A 23,721-nucleotide genomic window follows, 5' to 3' on the forward strand; every position below is an offset into this window, starting at 1 on the left:
AGATGGCAATATGCACACACACACACACACACACACACACCATACATGCCGTTTCACCCTAATCATGGTGTCTCGTTGCTCATGCCCGCATGCTGTCACACCCCTAGTCACAATTTAACACTTGCACATACTCAAAACTACTAATCTTTGGCAATCACAGAAACATGACCAGAGTTGCAGAATTAGGACTGTCACATAGACTGCAACTAAACTTAAGACACTGGTGATCTGGGTTCAATTCCTGGCTCTACAACAGACTCATCATGTAACCCTGGGCAAGACATGCACTTCCTCTGTGCCTCTCAGCTTCCTCACCTGCAAAATGGGGATAGTATAATCCTTACTTTGTCTGCCTTATCTGTTTAGATTGTAAGGTCTTTGGGGCAGGGACTGTCTCTTATTATATGTTTGTACAGCCCCTTGCACAGTGGGGCTCTGATTTCAGTTGGATTCTCTAGGTGCTACCTAATACATTAATAAACTGCACCGTATTCACTAGAATCTCAGCTTTCATTTAAAAACACAACGGGGAATTTTTCTAATGCCCATTCAAGGTTTAAAAGCCCCATCTTCCATTCACAGACGAGATCCCATACAAGGAGAGGGGCATTTCCAGTGGAGTGCACCCCATGTTTCCATGATATTCTACCATGGACCCTTTCCTGAGGGACTGGAAACACAGCCAAGATGATGATAGTCATTTAGAATTGCGGACCCCACAATGACATAACAGCGTGGGGGTAAGGTGAGGGCTGTTTTCACGTTATTCAGCAGAGCTAAAAGTGACTTGTCTGTGAGCACCAGCCTCCTTAACGGCCTGAGTTTAACCCACAAACCCAGCTTTGAGCATGGGCAGTGGTGCCAGGCTCAATAACAACCACAGGGTCACCGTAGGGCAGGGGTTTTAGTGTTGCTCTGTTTTTATGTCCCTCGCTGGCTGCATTCAGCTAGACCCTGATCCTGCACCTCCCTGTCTGTGGTGTAGGGTCTGCCCAGGCTGATTCAGGTTTATCCCTCCCTAGCGGCTCAGAGGAGCACAGTGCTGAATAGGAGAAGCAGTCAATGTCCCTCTGCAGCTTCACTCTGCAAGGGCCTGACCCAGAGTCCATTGAAATCATTGAAAAGACTCCCACTGACTTCATGGACTTTGGATTGGGCTTAGGTTCTCTTCATCCTTTCTCTGAAGTCTGGGGTGGCTGAATTCCTTCCAATCTATGAAGTTCTGAGCTCCAGCAAAGGGTGGGTGCAAGGCAGCACCCATTCAGGCGACCCAGCTCGGGTGATAGGGAAGCTGCTCTACGGGAAGGTTTACTCCAACTTTACTATTGTGCTGACCGTGGGGCGAGGGAGAGAGATTCCCTCATGGCTCCACTTGCTGTGCCAATCTCCCAGCCATCACATCACCGCCTAACCCCAAACCTTCCACTGCTTGCTTCTCAAGCTGTTTTATTGTGTGGGACAGCCTGAAAAAATCACTGGACGACTGGTGTTCCAAGGACTGCAGTGAGAGGGTCACTGTTCTAGGACCTTTTTCTATTGGAAAGCTGATGTATGTTGGGAGTTCCCAGACAGCACAAGACAGCCTCAGCTACATCAGCCCTTACCCCTTACAATTGGGAAATCATTCCCTGTAATGAATGGGCCAGTTCTTCCTCAACTTTCTCATGCAAGTGGTGTCACTGACTACATAAGAACGCAAAAACTGCCATGCGGGGGTCAGCTCAGTGGTCCCTCTAGCCCAGTATCCCGCCTTCACCAGTGGCCAGTACTAGAGCTTCAGGAGAAGTGTACAGAAGAGGGCAGTCTTGGAGAGATCCATCCTATCTTGCCCTCCTGCTTTCTGGCAGTCAGACATTTAGGGTCATCCCAAGCAGGGGGTTGCAAACTTGACCATCTTGGCTAATAGTCTTGAGGGACATATTAAGTTTGTTTGTTTTTTTAAGCCATTTATCCTTTTGGACATCACAACATCCCATTGCAATGAGTTCCACAGATTAACTGTGTATTGTGTAGAAAAAGTACTTCCTCTTGTTCGTATAAAACCTGCTGCCTATTAATTTCATAGAGTGACCCCTGGTTTTTGTATTGCGGGAAAGGGTAAATAACACTTTTTTCCATCCCATTCATGATTTTATAGACCTCTACAATAATCCCTTCTCCCCTTAATCATCTCTTTTCTAAGCTGAACAGCTCTAATCTTTTTAGTCTCTCCTCGTATGGAAGCCATTCCATACCCTGGATCATCTTTGTTGACCCTTCTCTGAGCCTTTTCCTGTTCCACTAGATCCTTTCTGAAATGGGGCGAGCAGAACTGGACACAGCATTCCAGGTGTGGATGCAGCACAGATTTATATAGTGGCATTATGATATTTTGTGTCTCATTTTCTATCCCTTTCCTAATAGTTCCTAATACTCTGTTAGCCTTTTTGATTGCTGCTGCACATTGAGCTGAAGTTTGTGGAGAGCTAGCCACGATGACTCCCAAGATCACTTTCTGAAACGGTAACAGCTCATTTAGAACCCATCATTATACATGTGTAGTTGGGATTATTTTTTCCAATGTGCATTACTTTGCACTTATCAAGGTTGAATTTCATATGCCATTTTGTTGCCCAGTCACCCAGTTTTGTGAGCTCCCCTGTAACGCTTCCCAGTCACCTTTGGACTTAACTATCTCGACTGGTACTACTTGCATGAATAAGACAAGGAAGATTTGAGCCATTTTAAGGAACTAGCACATTACTTCTCTGATCGCACTGAGTTATCCCATATGTTCCCTCTTCCGTGACACACTCTACTGTTCCATGCTCATGTCTGGTTACTCATGCTCTGCAGTCTGAAGCAGCTGATGTTGCAGCCTGTGGCTTTATGTATGGCCAGGATTTATACCAGCTTAACTATCTTGGTTAAGGGGGTGATCTTTTTTCTGCTGAAATAGCTATATCAGTATAACTCCTAGTGTGGGCACAGCTATAGCAGCATAAGGTGCCTTATGCTTATAGCTTATCCTCCTTCCCACAGGAATAGCTATACCAGTACAAGGCACCTCTACACCAATATAACTGTGTCCACATTCAAGGAGCTGTATCGCTTTAACCTCACCAGTGTACTTAGAGCACTGTTACTTTTGTGTGTGGACAAGGCCTAAGATGCAATGACCTACCCCACATTTCCACACTTCTGATCCTTCCAGCCTGTCCCTTCATTGTAAAGATCACTTCATTCTTTCAGCCTGGTCCACCCACCTTTCAAACTCTAACACCCGTGTTCAACAACCCTTCACCCGTGACTCGCCAACCCTACTTCCCTGGGGCTTCAGCCTGTTTCCCCATGTCCACTCCCCCTTCAGAAAATCCCCTCCTGTCCTCAGAAACGCTAGTAAGTGTTGGAAGACTGTAGCAAGGAGGGAGGGGATGAAGGTTAAGCTGAGGGTTTCCAGTACTGGTTCCATCACGGTTAGATCAGGCAGTTCACAGCAGGGGCAGGACTGTGCCCCTGATGTTTGTTTCCCCCCTTCTCTGGATGGATGGAATAAGGGTTTCATAAACCAAAGCCTGGTACAGTGCTAAAGACTCAGCATCACTGCTATATATATATTTTTTTTATGCCCTGCTCCAGTCAGAGATGCAGCTCCAGGATCAGCAGCTGCTGGAGAAGCTGTTACAGCTGCACACCAGCATGCAGGAGCTGAAAGTGGAATGCGCTTACTGGGAGAGTTCAGATCCGAGCAGGGAGACGATCCGCGCCAGAGCTCGGTCCAGTTCAGAAGACATGGGTGCTCCAGTTCCCACAGGAGGCTCGGCTCCGTCCCTGAAAGGAGAGACAAGCAGGAGGAACTCCATCCCATAAGGCAGCTCAAGCTATTTGGGGAACAGAATTGATGGTCACGTCAATGTTAAAGCCATCTGGAAATAACAAATCATCTCTCTCTTTTTTTAATGGTCATCCCGAGGCATAAATTGTGACTGCTTCTTTTAGGGCTGAGCTGGTCACTGCCACGCAGAGATTCTCTCCATGAACTGAATCAAGTGTCTGAAACACTCTCCGTCGATCGGTGTTACTGCCACGTCAGTATTGGTGTCTTCGGCCTAGCTGATCACGATGGTCCCGGCCAACAGGCCTCCTTCAGTGGACACCAGGGAATGTTTTCTACTCAAAGGCCCCCTCTGGGAAACATCTCAACATGCACAATAAAAGACTGCCCCAGGCGTGCGTGTTTCATGAACCTTCCTTTTCACTTCCCAACACACTGCCCCGGTTTGGGGCAACTCCTCATGAGAGCTTCCAAATTGAAGGAAGCCTGTGAAGTGATTTGGTCTGATACCTAAGGGCCAGATTCTGACATCCTTATTGCCATTGAGAATCTCCGTACTCCCATTAGTCAATGGGAGTCCTCATGGAATAAGGTTCCACTAAACCAGAGTTAAGGGTGTGTCTACACAGGCTGGCATGGGTGCTCTCTGGGGTGGGTAGACAGACACACACTAGCTCTGTTTGAGCTATCATGCTAAAAATAGCAGTGTGGCTGTGGTGGCATAGCCAGCTGCTTGGGCTAGCCACAAATGTACCCAGGGGGTCACACAGGCTTGTAGTCAGGCTGGCTAGTCCAAGCTGCTGCCTGTGCCTCCATGGCTATGCTGCTATATTTAGCACACTAGCTCAAGCAGAGTTAGCACGTATCTGTCCACCCGCACTGGACGCAGCTAAGAGCACATCTGCTAATGTGCTGGGATCTCTGCCTGTTGTACTGGCCAATACCGTCTCATTGTTTCCTTGCACTTTCCTGCTGGTCTGTATCCATCTGTTCTCTCTTGTCTTATACTTAGATTGTGAGCTCCTGGGGCAAGGACCTTCTCTTTGTTCTGTGTCTGTACAGCACCAAGCACAATAGGGTCCTGCTCCATGATTGGGCTCATAGGTGTCAAGCTAACACAGATAATTAATAGTTGTATCAGAATCTGGCCCTTTGACATCTGTGGATTAGTGCTTCCATGGCAGACGTTATTTCTGTTATCGTGGTAGTTAGGGAAAGGAAGGTTCCCAGAGACTGAAAGTTGTGGCAGCATGATGCTACAGCAGGGGTCAGCAACCTTTCAGAAGTGCTGTGCCGAGTCTTCATTTATTCACTCTAATGTAAGGTTTTGCGTGCCAGTCATACATTTTAATGTTTTTAGAAGGTCTCTTTCTATAAGTCTATAATATGTAACTATACTATTGTTGTATGTAAAGTAAATAAGGTTTTTAAAACATTTAAGAAGCTCCATTTAAAATTAAATTAAAATGCAGAGCCCTCCCAGACCGGTGGCCAGGACCTGGGCAGTGTGAGTGCCACTGAAAATCAGCTTGCGTACCGCCTTCGGCACGCGTACCATAGGTTGCTTATCCCTGTGCTACAGTGGTTGTGATTTATGCTTTTTATTCATGAAAATGCACCCATAGCTCAGAGAAGACACAGTCTTATCAATAGAAATAACTATCTGCTAAATCTGAATATGTGTGTGTGTGCGCGCACGGGCGTATAATATATTTGCGGAAGAGCTTTCAGAGATAACTGCCTTTACTCCAGTATCTCCATAACTGCGACTGGTGCTGGGTGTGCATCAGTAGGAGCTGGCATTTTACTGATCCTTGACAGCGAGGAGTTCCATCTGGTATACAATGGGGACACAGGAAATGCAGATCCAGCTGAATCCATGACCAAGGCAGGAAATGTTCAAAGTTATTGCACTATAAGGTCAATTAACTAATTTCTTTTAAGACGTAATCAGAACTGTCCTTTAAAAAAAGAAAAGAACAGAACAGAACTTATTTAGAACTGCTCTGGAAGTCTCTTGCTTCCCCATGCACTCCTGTGCCAGCAGACTCTCCAGATAGTGACTTCCGGTCTGATACATATATTCAGAGCTGAAGGCCCCAAAAGTTCATTAGATCCTCTAGTCTGACCTCCTGTAGATTCCAGGCTATTAAATGTCACCCAGTTACCCCCGTATTGAGACACATAACGTGTGTCTGGCTAAAGCATCTTCCAGAAAGTCCACCATGATTGTTTTTTTCCCCCTATTGTATTCAAGCCATTTTAAGAATAATTTGTAGTGAGGCACCCTTCCCTACGTGAGATGTGGTGATTGGGACACCTTGGGTGGTTTCCTTTAAAGGAGGGGATGAATTCTCCAGAGCCAACAAAGTCTGTTCAGGTGACATGAGCTTTGTTAGACAGGGTTAGCCTGTGCTACACAATGCCATAGCTCCACCTGTGGAACAGCCCAGTGCCAGGAGAGTGGAATTGCAAACAGCCTTTTTTTGCCAACAGGAGAAAGGAGGTGGAAGAGCCAGCTGCTAAAGGAGGAGGCTGTAGAGACACCTGCAGTGACTGTGTTAATGGGGCTGTGTCCTGATAATAATAATAATAATAATAATAATAATAATAATAAAACCATTCCACCCTGCTCCATTTCCTTCCTCTTTCTGTGGATTCTCTGTAGCTGTCTCAAGAGGTTCCCACTGACTTCAATGACACCTGCTAATGAGCTGACCTACTGCAGGGTGATCACTCAGGCCTAATGTGGGTATAATGAGCAGCTTATCCCTCTCCCAGTGAAACCCATGCGGAAGGAAGGACAAGTACCCCATGCCAGGAACCAGTCATCCCCCATAAGGAAATGCAACCTTTGATCTGCCAGGCTGCAGGTGCTGTGAGATCAGTACTTCTCCTAGAGGGGGGTTAGCACCAGCAGATATGCAAACCAGAAGGCAAAGGATCGATTTCGAACTCCAAAAGCTGCTCGGGGGATGGGCCGGAACCCACTAGATGTGCCAGGGATTTGCATGGGAAACGTGTGAAAATATAACCGATGATCATTGAAGTCTAATTATCTCCCGCTAGCACCAGGCCACCAGGGAGATGGGGAAAGCAACAGGGTGAAGAATTGTCCCTGGTGCTGAGAGGCAGCGGCTGCTGATGTGTCAGGCTGAGGCTTTGAAGCCCAGGAGGCTGTCGTCTGTGCTTGGGTTTAATGTAAAGCAAAGTGGATGTGATCAGGCTCTGAAAACTCTATTTGCTTTCCTCTTTTTGCTGGAATATTTATCAATGGGGTTGACCTGCTACCCCTTGAAACCATTTGTGGGAGGCAGGGGGGCAGTGTGCCATTCAGCGTGTTAGCAGCTCACCCCTGGCCAGTTACACACATGCAGCTGCCTATGTCACCACCATTGCAGTTCAGGAACAAAGGATTCTCCACCAGAAACAACAGAGGTGGGGTCTAACTTTTGCTGTCTATGATTTCTAGTAGGGCCAGAGGTTTTCTGAAATTTCATGTCATGACTTTCATTTATCATTTCTCATAGCACTCAGCATGATCCCCTGCCCAGTGTTTCTGCCAGTTAGATGTTTGCTGATTGACACAGCCCCTCAGCTTTTCCTCATCAAGCTATATTGAATTCCCTACATCAATTCTTCCAGCCCATGTTTCCCTTCTACAAATTGTCTTCCGTTTCTTGGTACATTCTACAGGAGGCTCCCAGAACTGTGCTAGGTTCTCTTCTCACACTGGTGTCAAGTTGATGTAAATGAGAAAACCAGGCTCACTGTGTTTAAATTAGACCATTCAAAGTACTCGGGCTGAAAGGAAAAAGGAAAACCCCCAATCTTCTGAAATGTTTGCAAGAAACTAAATTATATCATCAACATAAGAGACACATGGTAGGCAAGGTAATAACTTTTATGGGACCAACTTCTGTTGGTGAGAGAGAAACTTCTGAACTTTTGAGATAGTACTCAGCGAGTCACAGCTAAATACAAGGTGGAACAGATAAGGGGTTAACATATGTTGCAAGAGACCATTCAAAGTGAAGTGGGCAGCTTTCACCTCTTGGACAAAGGAGGGTTAGTGGGTTACAGAGTGTTGTAATGAGCCATAAATCCAGTGTCTTTATTAAGTCCATGATTTTTGATGTCTAGCACAGTTATGAATTTAAGCTCCCAGGCTTGTGTTTTGAAGGTTTGATGTGCAGGTTTCCTTGGAGAATGAGGACTGAGAGGTCAGATATAGAGTGATCACTTTGTGAAAAGTGTTCACCCAGGGGTGATGAGTTCTGGGTTTTTATAATTTTTCTGCGTGAGTTAATTCAAGAGCAGAGTGATTGTCTTGAGCCAATAAAAGATATTACCTCACCCCCTTGTCTCGCTAATATCCTGAGACCAACAAAGCTACAACAACTCTGCAATCATCACCATGAAGCTCCTATAGAGAGTGGTGTGCTGGGATGATTCTCAGATTCACTCAGAGAGCCCTGCAGGCTGGGGGGAATGGCCTTGTTTACATTTTGAATCTGCTGTACTAGCAGGTTCCCGCTGGAGCGCATGGAAAATTTCTGGGAGTGTGCTGTTTGTGAGACAGCAATCTAGAACCATGCGCCTGTGTGCATGCAGACATACAGCCAATCACGTTTACCAGACGTGCTCAACAGTTGGACACGCAACTATCAATGCACATACAAATGGAGTCACTGCAGAATTTGGGGCAGTCTTGCAGGGACCGGATGAGTCATTTCCATCTGCAGTGCTGGCTCAAAGGGAGCTCCTTATCAGGACAGAGAGAATAAGGAACCCCCAACCAGAAAAGCTTCCCATACACTGCAACAGGAGCCCAGGGTTTGCAGCTTTCCAGCACATCCCTAGATAGACAATAGCATCCTCAGAGCACCTCCTACATATGGTGACTTAGAATATAGCAGCAGGAAGGAGTTAAAAATTACCCAGCATAAGAAATGAAAAACGGGGCGACTTTCAAAAGAGCCCCTAGTTTGCTGGGCTTTCTGCCCTCAGCCATGCTCCCATCTCACTCAGGCTCCTGCTTCTGCTGCCTTCTTGAATGAAGAAAGAGGAACGGGAAGGAAGTTTCTTACTGGGCAAAGCCAGAGTAATTCAGATGCACTTTGAGCTACCACCAATGCAAATGTTTTGGGTAATTTTATATATGTTGGGAGAGTCACAGCAACAGAATTGCAGAAAAGCAGTGAGAACCTTCTTCCCTGCAGGAGTAAGAACTGGAACGCACCATTGTGTTAATTCTCTAGATAATGCAAAACCACCATGTGTGACTTGTCTGTCAGTCTCATGATGAGCTGCACTTAGTGTCATTCACTGAAGAAGTGTCTGTCAGTGCAGCTGTCAGATCACCAGATTTATCCTTTACAGGGGCAGTGCCTCCTGGTGTCCAGGTCACGTACGTTACTCTTTAAAATGCAATTTTGGAAAAGCAATTGTAAAATGAAACGGTGGGGTTCTATATTTAGTCTCATTTAAAATGGGCTCAGTTCACAAATCAAAGTAGTTTTTCTCTCACTGCCAGGAGTGTGAAAATCCAGCTGTGTCCAGATTTCCGCCTCACAGTCTAAGCAGGCACAACTGGAACGTAGCTGGCATTTCTGTTGAGAATAGAGGAGGCAGAATGGAACCCAGCTCACTCTTGCATATGTGCATAGCTAACCGGAGTAAATGAAGCAGCTCAGATCCTTCAGCTGATGCAGAATGCTAGTGTAACTCACACACCTCCTGGATGTGATGTTCTGTCCCATCTAGTGGCACCAAGACCACTTAGAGAGAGAGAGATTAATGAGTCTGCTCTACAGCCTTAGCTAAGGGCCCTGTGGATTTTAGCTCATGCAGTAGAGGTTCATGCATTTAGCTCCAGAAGTCCCAGGTTTAATCCCACCCACTGACAACCAGGGTCTGTCAATGTTAACTAGGAACTCATGAAACAGGTGCTCAAGTCTTTTCACTGCCTTACTGTGTGATTCTGAGATGACAGTGAGAATCTTCAAAGCTCTGAATAGTCTGGAACTCTGTTATCTGAGAAACACCTCTCACCTTGGCCCATCATGATGGCTAAGATCAGTTCAGATGTTCTTGCTGCCGGCTTCTATCATAAAACTCTGACCAGTGGCAACTCCCTTTCCACTGAGGGCTGTCACCCTTTGGAATCCATTCTCCATGAGGGAGCCCCCAGAGTTTGTGCTTGGAGGGTGGCGGGGCACAAGGCCTGTTTATTGTCTTTTGCATTGAGCTGATTGATTTTGTTCTGGGTTTATTTGATTTTGTTTTGGGTTATTTTCTATTGACATTTGTTGACGGGGGTAGCCTGGTGGTGGGAGAAAAAGGGCCATTATTTCAGGAGAGCTAGTGTCGGCGCCTAGAAGCTTTGTTCTGCATTCACCTGCACCAGTATAATTCCACCAAGTTCAAGGGAAATAGTCCTACCTACACCAGCATGAGATCAGCTTTCCATTCTATGGGCCAGATTCTGCTCTCCTATACTCTTGTGTAAACACAAAGTAATTGCATTGCGGCCAACGAATTTATACCCGTATAACTGAAAGCAGCATTTGGCCCTTTCTTACTCGACCGAGGTGTGATGGTGATCCATGCTGTGCAATTAATAAGGCATTACACATATTTTTATTAATTGATGTGAATTTATTGTGTCCTATGGATGTTAGCTTAGGCACTCAGATATCCCACTGAGCAAAGAATATAGCAGAGTAGAGAGCAGCTTGATCAACACACATTTCAGACTGGTGAATATACTGGTTTGTCTCTTGCCATTAAAGTAAACTGGAGATTTGCCATTGATTTCAATGGGAGCTGGTAAGGAAAGATTTTAAAGGGCAACCACTGTAAATTGGATTAGCCAATCTAGCAAACACATTTCTTCAGGGATAGGCAAGGTGAATTTCAATAAAATTCAGTCCTTGTCCTAGAGGGGAAGGCTGCTTTTAGTTCATTTTGAAGTAGGGCCATGGGTAAATGTGGATGTTTGTTCTAAATGTTGTCAGTTACGTGCGTCTGTTTGTTTTTCTTTTAAAGATAGTTTCAAAACCCAAGGCAGCCTAACCAAACATATTGCCACAAAAAAACAACTTCCTAACATCCTGTGCCTAAAGTTAAGCATGGGTGTGAGCGATCACAGGGTCTGGGCCTGAGCCCACAAAAAGCTCTTGATAATAAATAGAATAATAATTAATAATAGCACTTTGCACTAATATCACAGCTTCCCTCGGGATCTCACAGGGCTTTACAGTGGAGGTTAGCTACTTGCTGATTGTACAGCTGGGGAAATGAAGGCAGAAAGAGACGTGGCTTATGAGTCAGTGGCAGGTATAACTAAAGGTATGTTTGTCCATTTGTATATTGATATTATACATATCGCATAACACACACACACACACACACAGTTTCCAGTGTTTATGGGTTTTGGTTGTTTGTTTATTTTTTTGGCAGACTCAAATATACAGCAACAAAGGCCTGAGAACAGCAGTTGGGCACCTAAACAATAACATGCTCTAAGGATCACACCAGCAACAGAGGGACATTTCCATACACCGGCAGCCCCTCTGCACCGGGGTACGCCCATGCCCACCCCACTAGCTATTGCAGCAGCCCGGCTGCCCTGCGCTCGCTCGCTCCCCGGCTGCAAAGCGCGAGCCCCTTCTCCGCGGCACGCGCTCAGCTCCGGGTCTTCGCACCACCCCGCGCCACCGGCGGTTGGCGCCTCGCGTACAGTTGCGCGTGCGCAGTCAGCGGGAGTCGGACTGGCGGCGGCGGTTGCGCTGAGGAGAGAAGTGCGGGCTGCGGGCGAGCCGGCAGGGGCTCGACTGACTCGGCTGCCTGAGTCGGGGTGGGGCGACCGCCGCTGCTCTGCGTGTACGGGCTCCCCCACGGGCCTCCCCCTGGCTAACAACACCTCCCCCCCATGCACCCCACCTCCCTCACCCCATGTATCCCACCCTGCACCCCACATACACCCCATGTCCTCCACCTCCTCACCCCATACACCCCAAATACTCCTCATGCCCTCTGTCCCCCTCATCCCTGCACCCCATGCCCTCTGCCCCCTCACCCCATACCCCCATGTACCCCACCCTGCACCCCACATACACCCCATGTCCTCCACCCCCTCACCCCATACACCCCAAATACTCCTCATGCCCTCTGCCCCCCTCATCCCTGCACCCCATGCCCTCTGCCCCCTCACCCCATACCCCCATGTACCCCACCCTGCACCCCACATACACCCCATGTCCTCCACCCCCTCACCCCATACACCCCAAATACTCCTCATGCCCTCTGTCCCCCTCATCCCTGCACCCCACATACACCCCATGCCCTCTGCCCCCCTCATCCCTGCACCCCCTCACCCCATACCCCCATGTACCCCACCCTGCACCCCACATACACCCCATGTCCTCCACCCCCTCACCCCATACACCCCAAATACTCCTCATGCCCTCTGTCCCCCTCATCCCTGCACCCCACATACACCCCATGCCCTCTGTCCCCCTCATCCCTGCACCCCATGCCCTCCACCCCCTCACCCCATACCCCCATGTACCCCACCCTGCACCCCATCTCCCTCACCCCTTTCCACCCACCCTGCACCCCACATACTCCCCATGCCCTCTCTTCCTCATCCCTGCACCCCTCACCCCTGTATACACCCCATGCCCTCTGTCCCACTCATCCCATACCCCCATGTACTCCACCCTGCACCCCCAGGACCTCCATCACCCTCACCCCTGCTCTGCACCCCCTCACCTCACAACCCCCACCCTACATCCTCATAAACACCCCATGTCCTCCACCCCATCACCTCATACCCCTGTGTACCCTACCCTGCACCCTGACACACCTACCTTGCACCCCCATGTACACCCCATGCCCTACACCCTATACACCCCTGTGTATTCCCCACCAGCATCCCCTACACCCCCACTCCATACAATCTGTACCTCTATGCCCTATATCACCCTCACTCCATATACCTGCACTCCCCACATCACTCCTGGGGGAATTCTGCGCCACTGGATATGCACAGAATTCATGTCCCCTGCAGATTTATTTGCTTCCCTGCAGAAAAATGACTTTCTGACAGGGGAAGCAAAGGGAAGCTGCAAGACCAGTCATGTACCGCTCCCTAGCAGTGCAGGTACGTTGTTTCAGGCAGCTGGAGGAGAGGTAAATTACCATGGGGCTGGGGACTCCTAACCTGAGCCAGGATCAGCTGCTAGTCCCATCTGGGGTGGAGGCAGTAGAGGATGGGAGTTCCTCTTCCCCTGCAAGGGGTTGCCGGGGCTGTGTCAGATCCACCCCCAGAAACCTCCTCCAGCTGCGGGAAGCTCAGCTGCCTCCCCTGCTTCCTGCCCACATTGCTTCTCAGCTGTGGGAGGGAGAGGTCACTGTACAGGGAGCTGCTCCCTCATCCACCCAGGCTCCGTGCATCCAAACCTCCCATACCCAGACACCCCTGCCAAGCCTCACCCGGAACATCCAGAACCCCCGCTAGCTTTCCATACTCAAACTCCACCCTACTGAACCTCAACGCCTGCATCTGGAGCCCCCCCCTGCACCAGGCCGTGCCTCAGTGAGCTCCCTGCACTCAAACCCCCACCCTGATGCCCCACCCCCTGCACCACCCTGAGCCCCCACAACCAGATCCCCATGCCACTGACCTCCAATTACCTGCACCCAGACACCCCCCCCCGCACCAAGCCCCACTCTCCCAATACCCAGACCCCCCATCTGAGCATCTTCACCTGGAAGCCCCTGCAGAGTCCCATTGCCCCTGCACCTGGAACTCCCCCACCCACCCCAAGCAAACCTCTATGCATTCAGACACCCCCCCACACTGTGTTGCCTGCACCCAGATTGTCCCACACAGAATCCTCTCACCCCACACCTGGATCCCCCCACACTATGCCCCTTCACATTTGGATCCTGCCTGGTTGAGCCTGCCTGCCCCACACCTAGTGCACCTGGCTAAGAGGGGCAGACAGGACCCCAGGGTGTTTCTGGGGCAGGCCCAGGCCTTGTGCTGTGTCAGGATCTGCTGCAGCCTCACTGCTGAATCCGTGGATCAGGGATGGGGAGGCTGCAGGCTGATCTCCCACCTTTGTGCAGCTAGTGGCCTTTGCTTCCCACTGCCATGCTGGAGCCTCTGCATTTATTTACTGACAAATGAAACTTACAGAATTTTAAAATATTGTGCACAGAATTTTTAATTTTTTGGCACAGAATGCCCTCAGGAGTACCACATACCCAACCTGCATTCCCCATGCCTTGTACCACTTTACCCCGTACACCCACACATACCATCCCACCATGTACTCCAGTGCCCTATATCATCCCTGCCCTCACCCCATACGCCCCCCCCCAGCTTATGTGGTATGTCCTGTCATACCCCTACTCCATATATGCCCCCTCCTGCCCTATATTGCCTCTACCCTTCATTCCATACACCCCTCCTCCTATATATGCCTTATCTTCCCCCTCACTCTGTACCCCAATGTCCTATCATACCCCTACCCCTTCTGTCTTCTTCCCATGTATCTCTCTCATTCCCTCTTACACGTGATCCATCATCCCTGCCCCACATCTCTCCTGCACCTTCTCCCTGTGCCCCCTCCCCACGTATCCCTGATTCCCCCTCATCCTATACCCCTTTCACCTACATGCCATATAATACACATCTCATCCCCGCATACCCCTTCTTTCACCTCATTCTCCACTACACAAACATGGCTTACAACCTGCTTTCTCCACATATCTCATTCATAGCTGCTCCCCTAGCCCTTTGCCCTACACATTTTTCTACTCTCCACCTTTATTTCCCCTCTCCATCTACCCCCCACTTCTTTATTTCTCCAACCCAACTCATTCTCTATTCTTGCAAACTAAACAAATCTTAGGTGGGCAGCATATGTTTTTAAAATATTCTCTTCCCTGCACCAACAAATTTAGACCCTTCTGCAGTGGTTCCAGAACTTCCATATTGAGTTGTGTGCATGCTAATGAGATGGGTGTTCCAAATCTCAGTTGCTTTGCACCCTCTGGTGTGCACAGTTTCATGGGTTGTGGCACACTCAGAGGAGGAGTGCAAGAGGCTGGATGGCTAGTTGGTGGTGATTGGAAAGAGGGGATGGAAGGCCAGAAACTTTCTGTTCCATTCCAGTCTGCTTTCTCAAATTCCACACCCCTAGCTGGAATCTGCTTATCTTCCTATAAACTGAATCCCCAGGGTAGTGAAATCTTCCCGATTTCCAGACTTATCCCCCACAAAGGAAAATCCTTGCAGCCCTAACTTCTTCCTCTCATATCCATTCTTTCATGAAAAGCTGCTTCCTAACTCAAAACTGTCCCATTAGCAAAGATAAAACCAACATCCAACTGTCATAACTATCCAGTACACACACACACTTGGCTCCCCTCATGAGCCTCCACCTGCTATGAAACCATACTATAACACTTATCCATGGGGAGTGGAAAGGACTATGACGCCTTAGGTGCTCTCTTTAATTCCTTCCCTCCCCCTCAAGACTTTAAAGAAACTTTTTATAGTTTCTGTCATAGTACATTACAAAGCCACTTTACAGAATGAATAATACTGACCAAGTTGTTCAATATGTGCAAAGTAAAAAAAAAAAGTAGATTGAGATGAAAGAGAGGAACAATGGGTGGCTATTCACAAGAAGAAGTAGAGGAAGGGTATTTGGAAGAGGATCTGAAAAGTAGCTGCTTGTACTTTCTGTTTCAGCAGATCTATAGTATTCCCTTTACTCCTCCTTCCTTTTCTGAAGACCATGGCAACATTTTATTAAAATGCCTTTGGGAAGTCCATGCCCTAGAATGCCATCTACTGTGACTCACTGGTACTTCAGAGGCAGTGGCTCCTTTCTTCAGTAGGGATTGTAATGAGTATGGCAGCCTCTTTTTACCCTCTGTCTGGTGGGAGACAGCCAATGGCTTCTTCTTGAGTCTGTACAGGTCAGGAGATAATAATACTTATATCTTTTATAGCACGTTTTATCTGTACATCTCAAAGCACTTTACAAAGGAAAGTATCATTATTCCTGTCTCTACCCACCCTGAGAAGCTAGAAACGGTCCTTTCTTGCCTTTATAAGCTAGTACTACAGAAGAGAGTATCTTTTGTAGTTGGGTGTACCTCATGCCCTTTTTTCTTTTCAATATCAATTTCCTTTTAATTCTCCTACTTTTTCTCCATTTCCCCTGCTTTTTGCCTATTCCCTTTTCTTCTCTGCTACTGAGCCAAGTATTTAAAAAAAAAAGCATTCTGCTCAAAAAAACACCTGCTCTTTGATTTCTGACTAACAGAAATGTTCAGCATGGCTTACAGTTTATCACTTTACTTTATACAGATTATCTGACATATGTCCCTATCAAAATTAGAGGTGTATGTGGCTGTAACTAGCAGATGGCTTCTAATAATTTACTGAAAGATCTAGATTTTTAGAGAGTTTAGGGGCCACAAGTCATGTGTAATTGTGTAGTTGCCACTATTATGCACAGAAGCAGCTAACCAGACATGTTTTCATGCGTAGTCATACAATTTCTACACACAATAGAATTAATTACACAAACATTTTGCAGGCCTAAACTGCCTGAAAATCCAATCCGAAGTATTTTATCCCTTTATCTTATAATGAACATTAAAGTCAGTGTTCTTTAATCTCCATTAAAATTGTGCATTCCAATTTTTAAGATTAATTCTTATGTTTTTTCCCTAGTTCACGTGAATTCAGCTACCGAGTATAGGCAACATGTTCTATATGCATTTGTTTATGAACAAGCGTGGGCCATTGGCCAAAATATGGCTCGCCGCTCACTGGGAGAAGAAGCTCACAAAAACTCACATATTTGAATGCAATTTGGAGACTACTATTGAAAAGATAATTTCACCAAAGGTATGTAACTGACTGAGATGTTTAAGACCAGTTGTCGAAAGGTAGATCCTTGTGTTTTTTTTAAAAAGAATATATCAACAAATATTGTAAAGGTCCATATTTGAAGTCAGAGAGACAAGGTAGGTAAGGTAATATCTTTTATTGGACCAACTTCTGTTGGTGCAGGAGACAAGCCCAGCTTACACAGAGCTCTTCTTCACGTATGGGAAAGGTACTCAGAGTGCCACTGCTAAATACAACGTGGAACCGATTGTTTAGCATAAGTAGTTAACATATATCAAGGGACCCTTTGAGGTGAAGTGGGGCAATGGAAGAGGGGGAAGGTAGCTGGTGTGGGGATTGTTAATGGCATAGATTGTAGTAATAAGCAATAAATTCAGTCTCTCTGTTCCCATGATTTTTAGTGGCTATCAAAGTTATGCCTTTAATCTTCCAGGCTCATGTTTTGAAGGTGTTGTGCAGGTTTCCTTTGAGGACAAGGACTGAGAGGTCAGATATGTAGTGATCACTTAGTGAAATGTGTTCGCCCACAGGTGATGTGGTGGTGTTGTCTTTTATCATTTTCCTGTGAGAGTTTGAGTTCTTGTTTCATCCACATAGTTGTTATTGGGGCATCTAGTGAGCTACATCATATGTTGTGATAGGTATGTGTGGGATCCATGAATCTTGAAAGATGAGTTGCAGGGCTGTTGATCATTTTAGCAGTGTATATATGTCTGCAGGTTTTGCATCTGTTGCTCTGGTTGTGTCTGGTGCCGCATTGAGTTGCTGGGTCCTGAGCTGTGGGGAGCTTGCTTCTGATGATGAGCTTGGAGAGGTGGGGTGTTGTTTGAAGGCCAGAAGAAGGGGTTCAGGAAAGATTTCTTTCAGGGTGGGATCCCCATCAAGTATGAGTTGTAGTTGTTTGATGATATCCGATATGGGTTCCAGTGTGGGGTGGTAGGTGACAACTAGGGGTGTGCGGTCAGAAGGGGCTTTATTTCTGTATTGAAGCAGGTGTATTTGGGTGGCCCATTCCATGATGTGGTCTGCTTCTCTGGTGGAATGTCCTTCTTTGGTGAAGATGTTTTTGAGTGTGTTAAGGTGTATATCCTGGACTTTCTCCTCAGTGCATATTCTGTGGTATCTGAGTGCCTGGCTGTCGATAACAAATTTCTTGGTGTGTTTGGAGTGGTTACTAGATCTATGAAGGTAGGAATGGTGATCCGTGCATTTCTTGTATATAATTGTCTGTAGGGTTCCATTGTTGAAGCTGATCATGGTGTTGAGAAAGTTGATGCTAGTGTGGGAGTGTTCCAGAGAGAGTTTAATGGACACACGGTGGTTGTTGAAGTTATGGTGGAAATCTATGTGGGAGTTTAAGTCGTCTGTCCGTCCAGAGGGTGAAAATAAAATTGATGTATCTCAGGTGTATCACTGGTTTCATGCATAGGTGCCAGAACTTGGGGAGCTGGGGGTGCTACTGCACCCCCTGGCTTGAAGTGGATTCCATTATATACAGGGTTTACAATTTGGTTCAATGACTCTCAGCACCCCCACTATAAAAATTGTTTCAGCATCCCTGGTTTCATGGTGCATTTATTCAAAAATTCTTCTTAGAAACTCCAACCAAGACTGTGGCCCAAGTTTGAGGCACTGTACAAATGCATAGCAAGGGCTAGCCCATGTCTTGAAAAGCTTGTAATCTAGACAAGACAGACAAAGGGTGGGTGTGGACCAGAACATAGAGATGAAGTGAGTTGCCCGAGGTCACATAGCAAGTGTGGCAAAGCTAGGAACAAAACCGAAGTCTTCTGAGTCCTAGTCCAGTACCCTATTCACCAGGAATTGTCTTCTTTTAAGTGACAATAGCTCTTGAGCTCCAACCCTGTGTTAGCCTGAATATCTCAGAATGACACATACTGTGTTGTTTTATTGTTTAATTGAGCTCCTTTTCTATACTTAGCTAGCAGATAAAGAAATTTTTCCAAGACTTCACTAGTACACCTTTTGCTTTGTATAATAACTGAAATTATTTTGTCTTAATGATTTTGCCACAAATATTAATACTTGAACCATTTAAAAAAATTATTAAAGGTTAAAATTGCTCTGCGCACCTCAGGACACTTGCTTTTGGGAGTGGTGCGAATCTATCATAGGAAGGCAAAGTACCTCTTGGCAGACTGCAGTGAAGCTTTAGTGAAAATGAAGATGGCATTTCGTCCAGGTATGTACCAAATTCTGCATTTGTCTGTCTATGTCCTTTACAGTTTCTCACTTGTAAATTTCATTTGGGATATTCCAGTCAGATATATATTATTGATTTCAACAGAAGTTGGACTTCCTGGTGCTTAACAAAAAGAATTAATGGTTATTTTGAATGTAATTTGATCTTTTTGGCTCCTTCGTGGCCTTGGAGGAACCAGCTGTAGGAGTTAAAGGATAATTCTGTCTGCATTGTCAGTTCATTCCTTGTCGTTTCTAATGAGGCCACCAAATTCTCTACTGACACTGGCAGTTAGAGCCAATTCTGTTAGTGCTTTTGTGATCTACCAGGATGGAGGCCACCAAATTCAATTAAAATGGACCATCTGTTTAAGTTTCCTTTTATTTTGGGCACCTAATAGGGAGGTAGTATTGTTTCATAGTTAGAGCAGAGGACTATGAACAGAGGAACTTCGGCTCTATTCCCAAACGTACCACTGAGTAATTATATGATCTTTGTCAAGGCATTTAACCTTTTTATGGTCTAGGGCAGGTCTACACTTAAACTGTGACACTCTATACCTCGGGGGAGTGCCCTGTAGCCCCCAGAGTCGTCATTTATATATAATTGTGATATTTCACCTAAAGCATGCCATGTGATGTATCAAGGGAAAGGTTATGATCTGCTGAAAACCATTGTTCTATCTAAATATGTATATCATTAGTGCATATGAAGTAATGAGACTGTGTTGTATGGTGGTCACTAACATAGTCTGTGAGTTGAGGAATTGTCTAGATATTAGATCCCCAGAGTCAAGGACAAGGTTGCTAACCAACGCCTGGGCAGGTGTCAAACAACTGTCAACAGCCATTGTCCAGCAAGGGAGTTACAATTCAATTACTCACTTGAACAAGGCCACACCAGGGGAATTGCTCAACCAACCTTGCCTGGTGACTCAACAATGACCGCCATACGTGCCTGGACTTAGTTCTCCAAGCACATGGACTAATGCAGTGGTTTTCAAACTGCGGGTCACGACCCAGTACTGGGTCACAGCGGCTCTGGTGAGCACTGCCAACTGGGCCATTAAGTCCCATCAGCGGTGCTGCCCGGCTAAGGCAGGCTAGTCCTTACCTGTTCTGACACCGCGCTGTGCCCCGGAAGTGGCCAGCAGCAGGTCTGGCTCCTAGGCGGGGGGGGGGGGGGGCCACAGGTCTCCGCGCACTGCCCCCACCCCGAGCACCGGCTCTGCACTCCCATTGACTGGTTCCCAGCCAATGGAAGATGGTGGGGCAGTGCCTGCGGGTGAGAGCTGCGCCGAGCCACTTGCATGCCTCCGCCTAGGAGCTGGACCTGCGGCCGGCCACTTTCAGGGTGCAGTGCGGTCCACGGTGCCAGGACTGTCAGGAAGCCTGCCTTAGCACTCCTGATGTGCCGCTGACTGGGAGCCACCCGAGGTAAGCCCATGCTCTAACCCCACGCCCCAATCCCCTTCCTCAGCCCTGAGCCCCCCTCCAAACCCAGAGCCCCTTCCTGCACCCCAAACTCCTCATCCCCAGCTCCACCCCAGAGCCTGCACCCCCAGCCCAGAGACCTGACTCCCTGCTGCTGAAGACTCGGAGCACCGCCCAGTAAGTACAAGCCCCACGTGTTTTTTTACAGGTTTTTTTTTTTACATTTTTTTTTTAAAGTCATCCCTGCCAGGGCCCCGCTGAAACTGTTCAAATTGGGCCCCACACTTCCTAAAGCCGGCCCTGATAACAGCACCTGGAGGGGTTTGCTGCTTGTCACTAGCAAAGCATTGTGAGAGACAGCCCAGGCTGGAGAGTTAAGGGGGGCACCATGGTCCCACAATCCCAAAGTACACCCCAGGGATCCCGTCACATAAACCACTGCACCGGCACAGCTACAGTACTTCAGTGAAGACGTTACCTACGCCAATGGGAGATGCTTCTCCCATCGGTGCAGGTGCTCCACCTCCCCGCAAAGTGGTAGCTATGTCAACAGGAGAATTCTCCTGTCTACCCAGGGGATTAGGTCAGTTTCACTGCATTGCTCAGGGTGTGGATTTTTCACATCCCGAGCGATGTAGTTATGTCAACCTAATTTCCTAGTGTATACTTGGCCCTAGTGGTTGTTAGTGGCCAAAATTTTCCATGATCTTTGAACAGCTATTAATTAGTAGTTCCAGTAGATTGACAGCATTTCAGAACCTCTAGCATTTTTCAATGGCACCATACATTTGTATATATGCCAATAAATAGTATGCCTCTGAAATGTACATAAATTAAAGATTAAGTTCCATTTTGGGGTCCTAGTGACAATGGCAAACTTCGTTTATGAAGGCAACATAATTCCTTGATAGATTAACAGTCTTATTGTAAACACTTGTGAGAACATGACTCCTTATTGCTGCTCATTTTATTATGTTTTGCATTTCTTTTAGGACTTGTTGATCTTCCAGAAGAGAGCTTTGAAGCTGCTTATAATTCCATTACATTGCCTGAAGAATTTCCTGAATTTGACACACAGCTACCTGACTTGAAGTAAATATTTCTCAACTTTTTTTTATATTTTGTCTGGCCTCATTTTCTCAGAGGTAAAAATGTATGTTCTTGCTTATTATCTGACCCTTACTCAGCATGCAGGTGGTACAGTCATTCCAGTTATTTGAATTTGATAACCCGATTCTTCCATATTCTAGGCCATAGAATTATGTATTGGTACAGTTCTTCCAATCCCATTTTATGAACACAGACCTTTTCAATGAAGTAATTGTTTCAGCATAGGCTTTAGAAGTTTTTCATTTAATTTATTTGAATGAATACTAGAGACAGAAAAGTTGAACTGTTGTGCTCCAGAGGAGGCAGCCCAAGTAGCCTAAACTTCATTCTGTTGTAAGAACAGGGTAGCCTGGATCCATGGCATAGCAGTCCTTCACTGGTATGATCTAAAATTGAATTTAAAATTCTGGTCTTTTGCTCCCTGAGGGCTGGTAGGCTACGGGAGGCAGCATTCTGACACTTCAAAAGTTAAGAGCTGGGAACTAAAACATTTGTTTCTGATGGACTTCAGTGGGGGTCAGAGCCAAAGCATAGTTCACCTTCACAAACATTTTCCTTTTATATCTCAATAAATTTAGTTATTTTGGATCTGAAAGTCTTTGCTATTTTTTGTTATAAATCTAACTTCAGAAAACCTGTAGCTTGCAGATAAATAATACATAATTGTTTTCAGTCTAATAAAGTAATACAATGTGCCACTGTGTGAGGAACAATGATGGAGCTCCCTTTTTCAAATTACCTAAAGAGTTTATAGGGTTTAATTTACAGATGATATGCTATATTGAGGAGTCCATTATGTGACATGGTATCTGGCAGAAAATGGGACTTGTATGTGAAAATATTGATAGAAGCTGAAGTTGGACAAGATGAAGGTGTGGTTGGTAGGCAAAAATAAGTTTTTGTAGAACGTCATAGGGATGATGTTTTCCCCTGTCAAGCAGGTTTGCAGTAAAGGGATACATCCTGATTACAAATTGCTCCTGTAGTTGGAGGTAGTGTCAGTAGCCAGTAGCCTCAGTGCATTAATCTAAGGCCTTGTCTACACTGCCACTTTACAGCACTGAAACTTTCTCGCTCAGGGATGTGAAAAAACACCCCCCTGAGCAATGCAAGAGTCAGTGCTGTAAAGTGACAGTGTAGGCAGTTTAGACAGTGCACCAGCGCTGGCAGCCGCACTCCCAGCTCTGGTAACTACTCCCCTCATGGGGGTGGGTTTTTACAGTGCTGGGAGAGCTCTCTCCCAGTGCTGGTGCCACAACTACACTGCCACATTAAAGCGCTGCCGCTGCAGTGCTTAAACGTTGGTAGAGAAGATATTCCCTAAATGCTTTTCTCTCCAGGGGACCTTACCACAGTCATTGTACCTCTGTGACTTTGTGACTAGATTATTTAATGTGCTGTGCAAACTTCTTTGAAGATTACCTAGAAGCTTCAGCAAGTACAGAAGGCAGCTGCCTGTTTGCTTCGAGGTATCAGATGTAGGGAATATATAGCATCTATTTTCCAGTAGCTATGCTGTCTTCCTTTTAGCTTCTAGATGCAATTAGAAGTGTCAGTTTTAATCAATAAAGCCCTAAGTGGTTTGGGTTCTGGCTGCCTGGGAGATTGCCTTTCTCCCTGAACAAGAGTTGACCCAGCTGGGGTGTTTTGGAGCCTTAAAAAGTAGTAATTTATTGCTTTTTGTCTTTAAAGGAAAACATATGAAGTCTGAGGACCCTTTGGTTACAAGCTTTTTGCCTTGCAGCAACATGGCCAATGGGTTTCAATTCATGTTGTTTTTTGTATCCTTACATTTTTCATTAGTGCCATTGATGTTGCTGAACACTTTACTTTGAATCAGAGCAGACCTGAAGACATCACACTTCCAGAAGATTACAGAATGACTATGCTTCCCGGTGATGGGAATTTTGGTGAGAACAGCCAATAAATTAGAATTTGAAAAATTTGTAAGAATTTTTACCACCATTTTTCTAAATTATTAGAATTGTACTTCATAAGCAAATGCATTTACATTATTAATGATTTATAAAATTACATTTTAAGATTTAATTACTGTATGCAAGCTCATAAAGCTTATTTTTACTTATATGAAGGATTTGTTTGCTTGTTGTAATTACTGAGTCTCCTTATTCTCTTTGGGCTTGAGTCAAAGACCACTGAAGTCAATGAAAATCCACCTGTTGGCTAAAGTGGGCTTTGAAATAGGCTCTAAGTG

The 23,721-nt window shown here is 46.3% G+C and overlaps 1 protein-coding gene across 3 annotated transcripts in view; it reads left to right on the forward strand.

The window, feature by feature from the left end:
* Window positions 1-11,566: 11,566 nt before the first annotated feature.
* RAD21L1 (RAD21 cohesin complex component like 1) overlaps window positions 11,567-23,721 on the forward strand; it is a 34,582-nt gene continuing 22,427 nt past the window's right edge. For 2 of the 3 annotated variants that reach the window (XM_044985106.1, XR_006573112.1), the window contains exons 1-5: window positions 11,567-11,701; window positions 16,581-16,757; window positions 18,834-18,963; window positions 21,389-21,488; window positions 23,310-23,416. In XM_044985106.1, the coding sequence (XP_044841041.1) occupies window positions 16,614-16,757; window positions 18,834-18,963; window positions 21,389-21,488; window positions 23,310-23,416 (481 nt within the window). In that variant the 5' untranslated portion in view covers window positions 11,567-11,701; window positions 16,581-16,613. The remainder of the gene's footprint in view (window positions 11,702-16,580; window positions 16,758-18,833; window positions 18,964-21,388; window positions 21,489-23,309; window positions 23,417-23,721) is intronic. The other variant, XM_044985107.1, reaches the window with a different exon arrangement.

This window comes from Mauremys mutica, chromosome 13 (genome assembly GCF_020497125.1).
Source record: "Mauremys mutica isolate MM-2020 ecotype Southern chromosome 13, ASM2049712v1, whole genome shotgun sequence".
Taxonomy (NCBI): Eukaryota; Metazoa; Chordata; order Testudines; family Geoemydidae; genus Mauremys; species Mauremys mutica.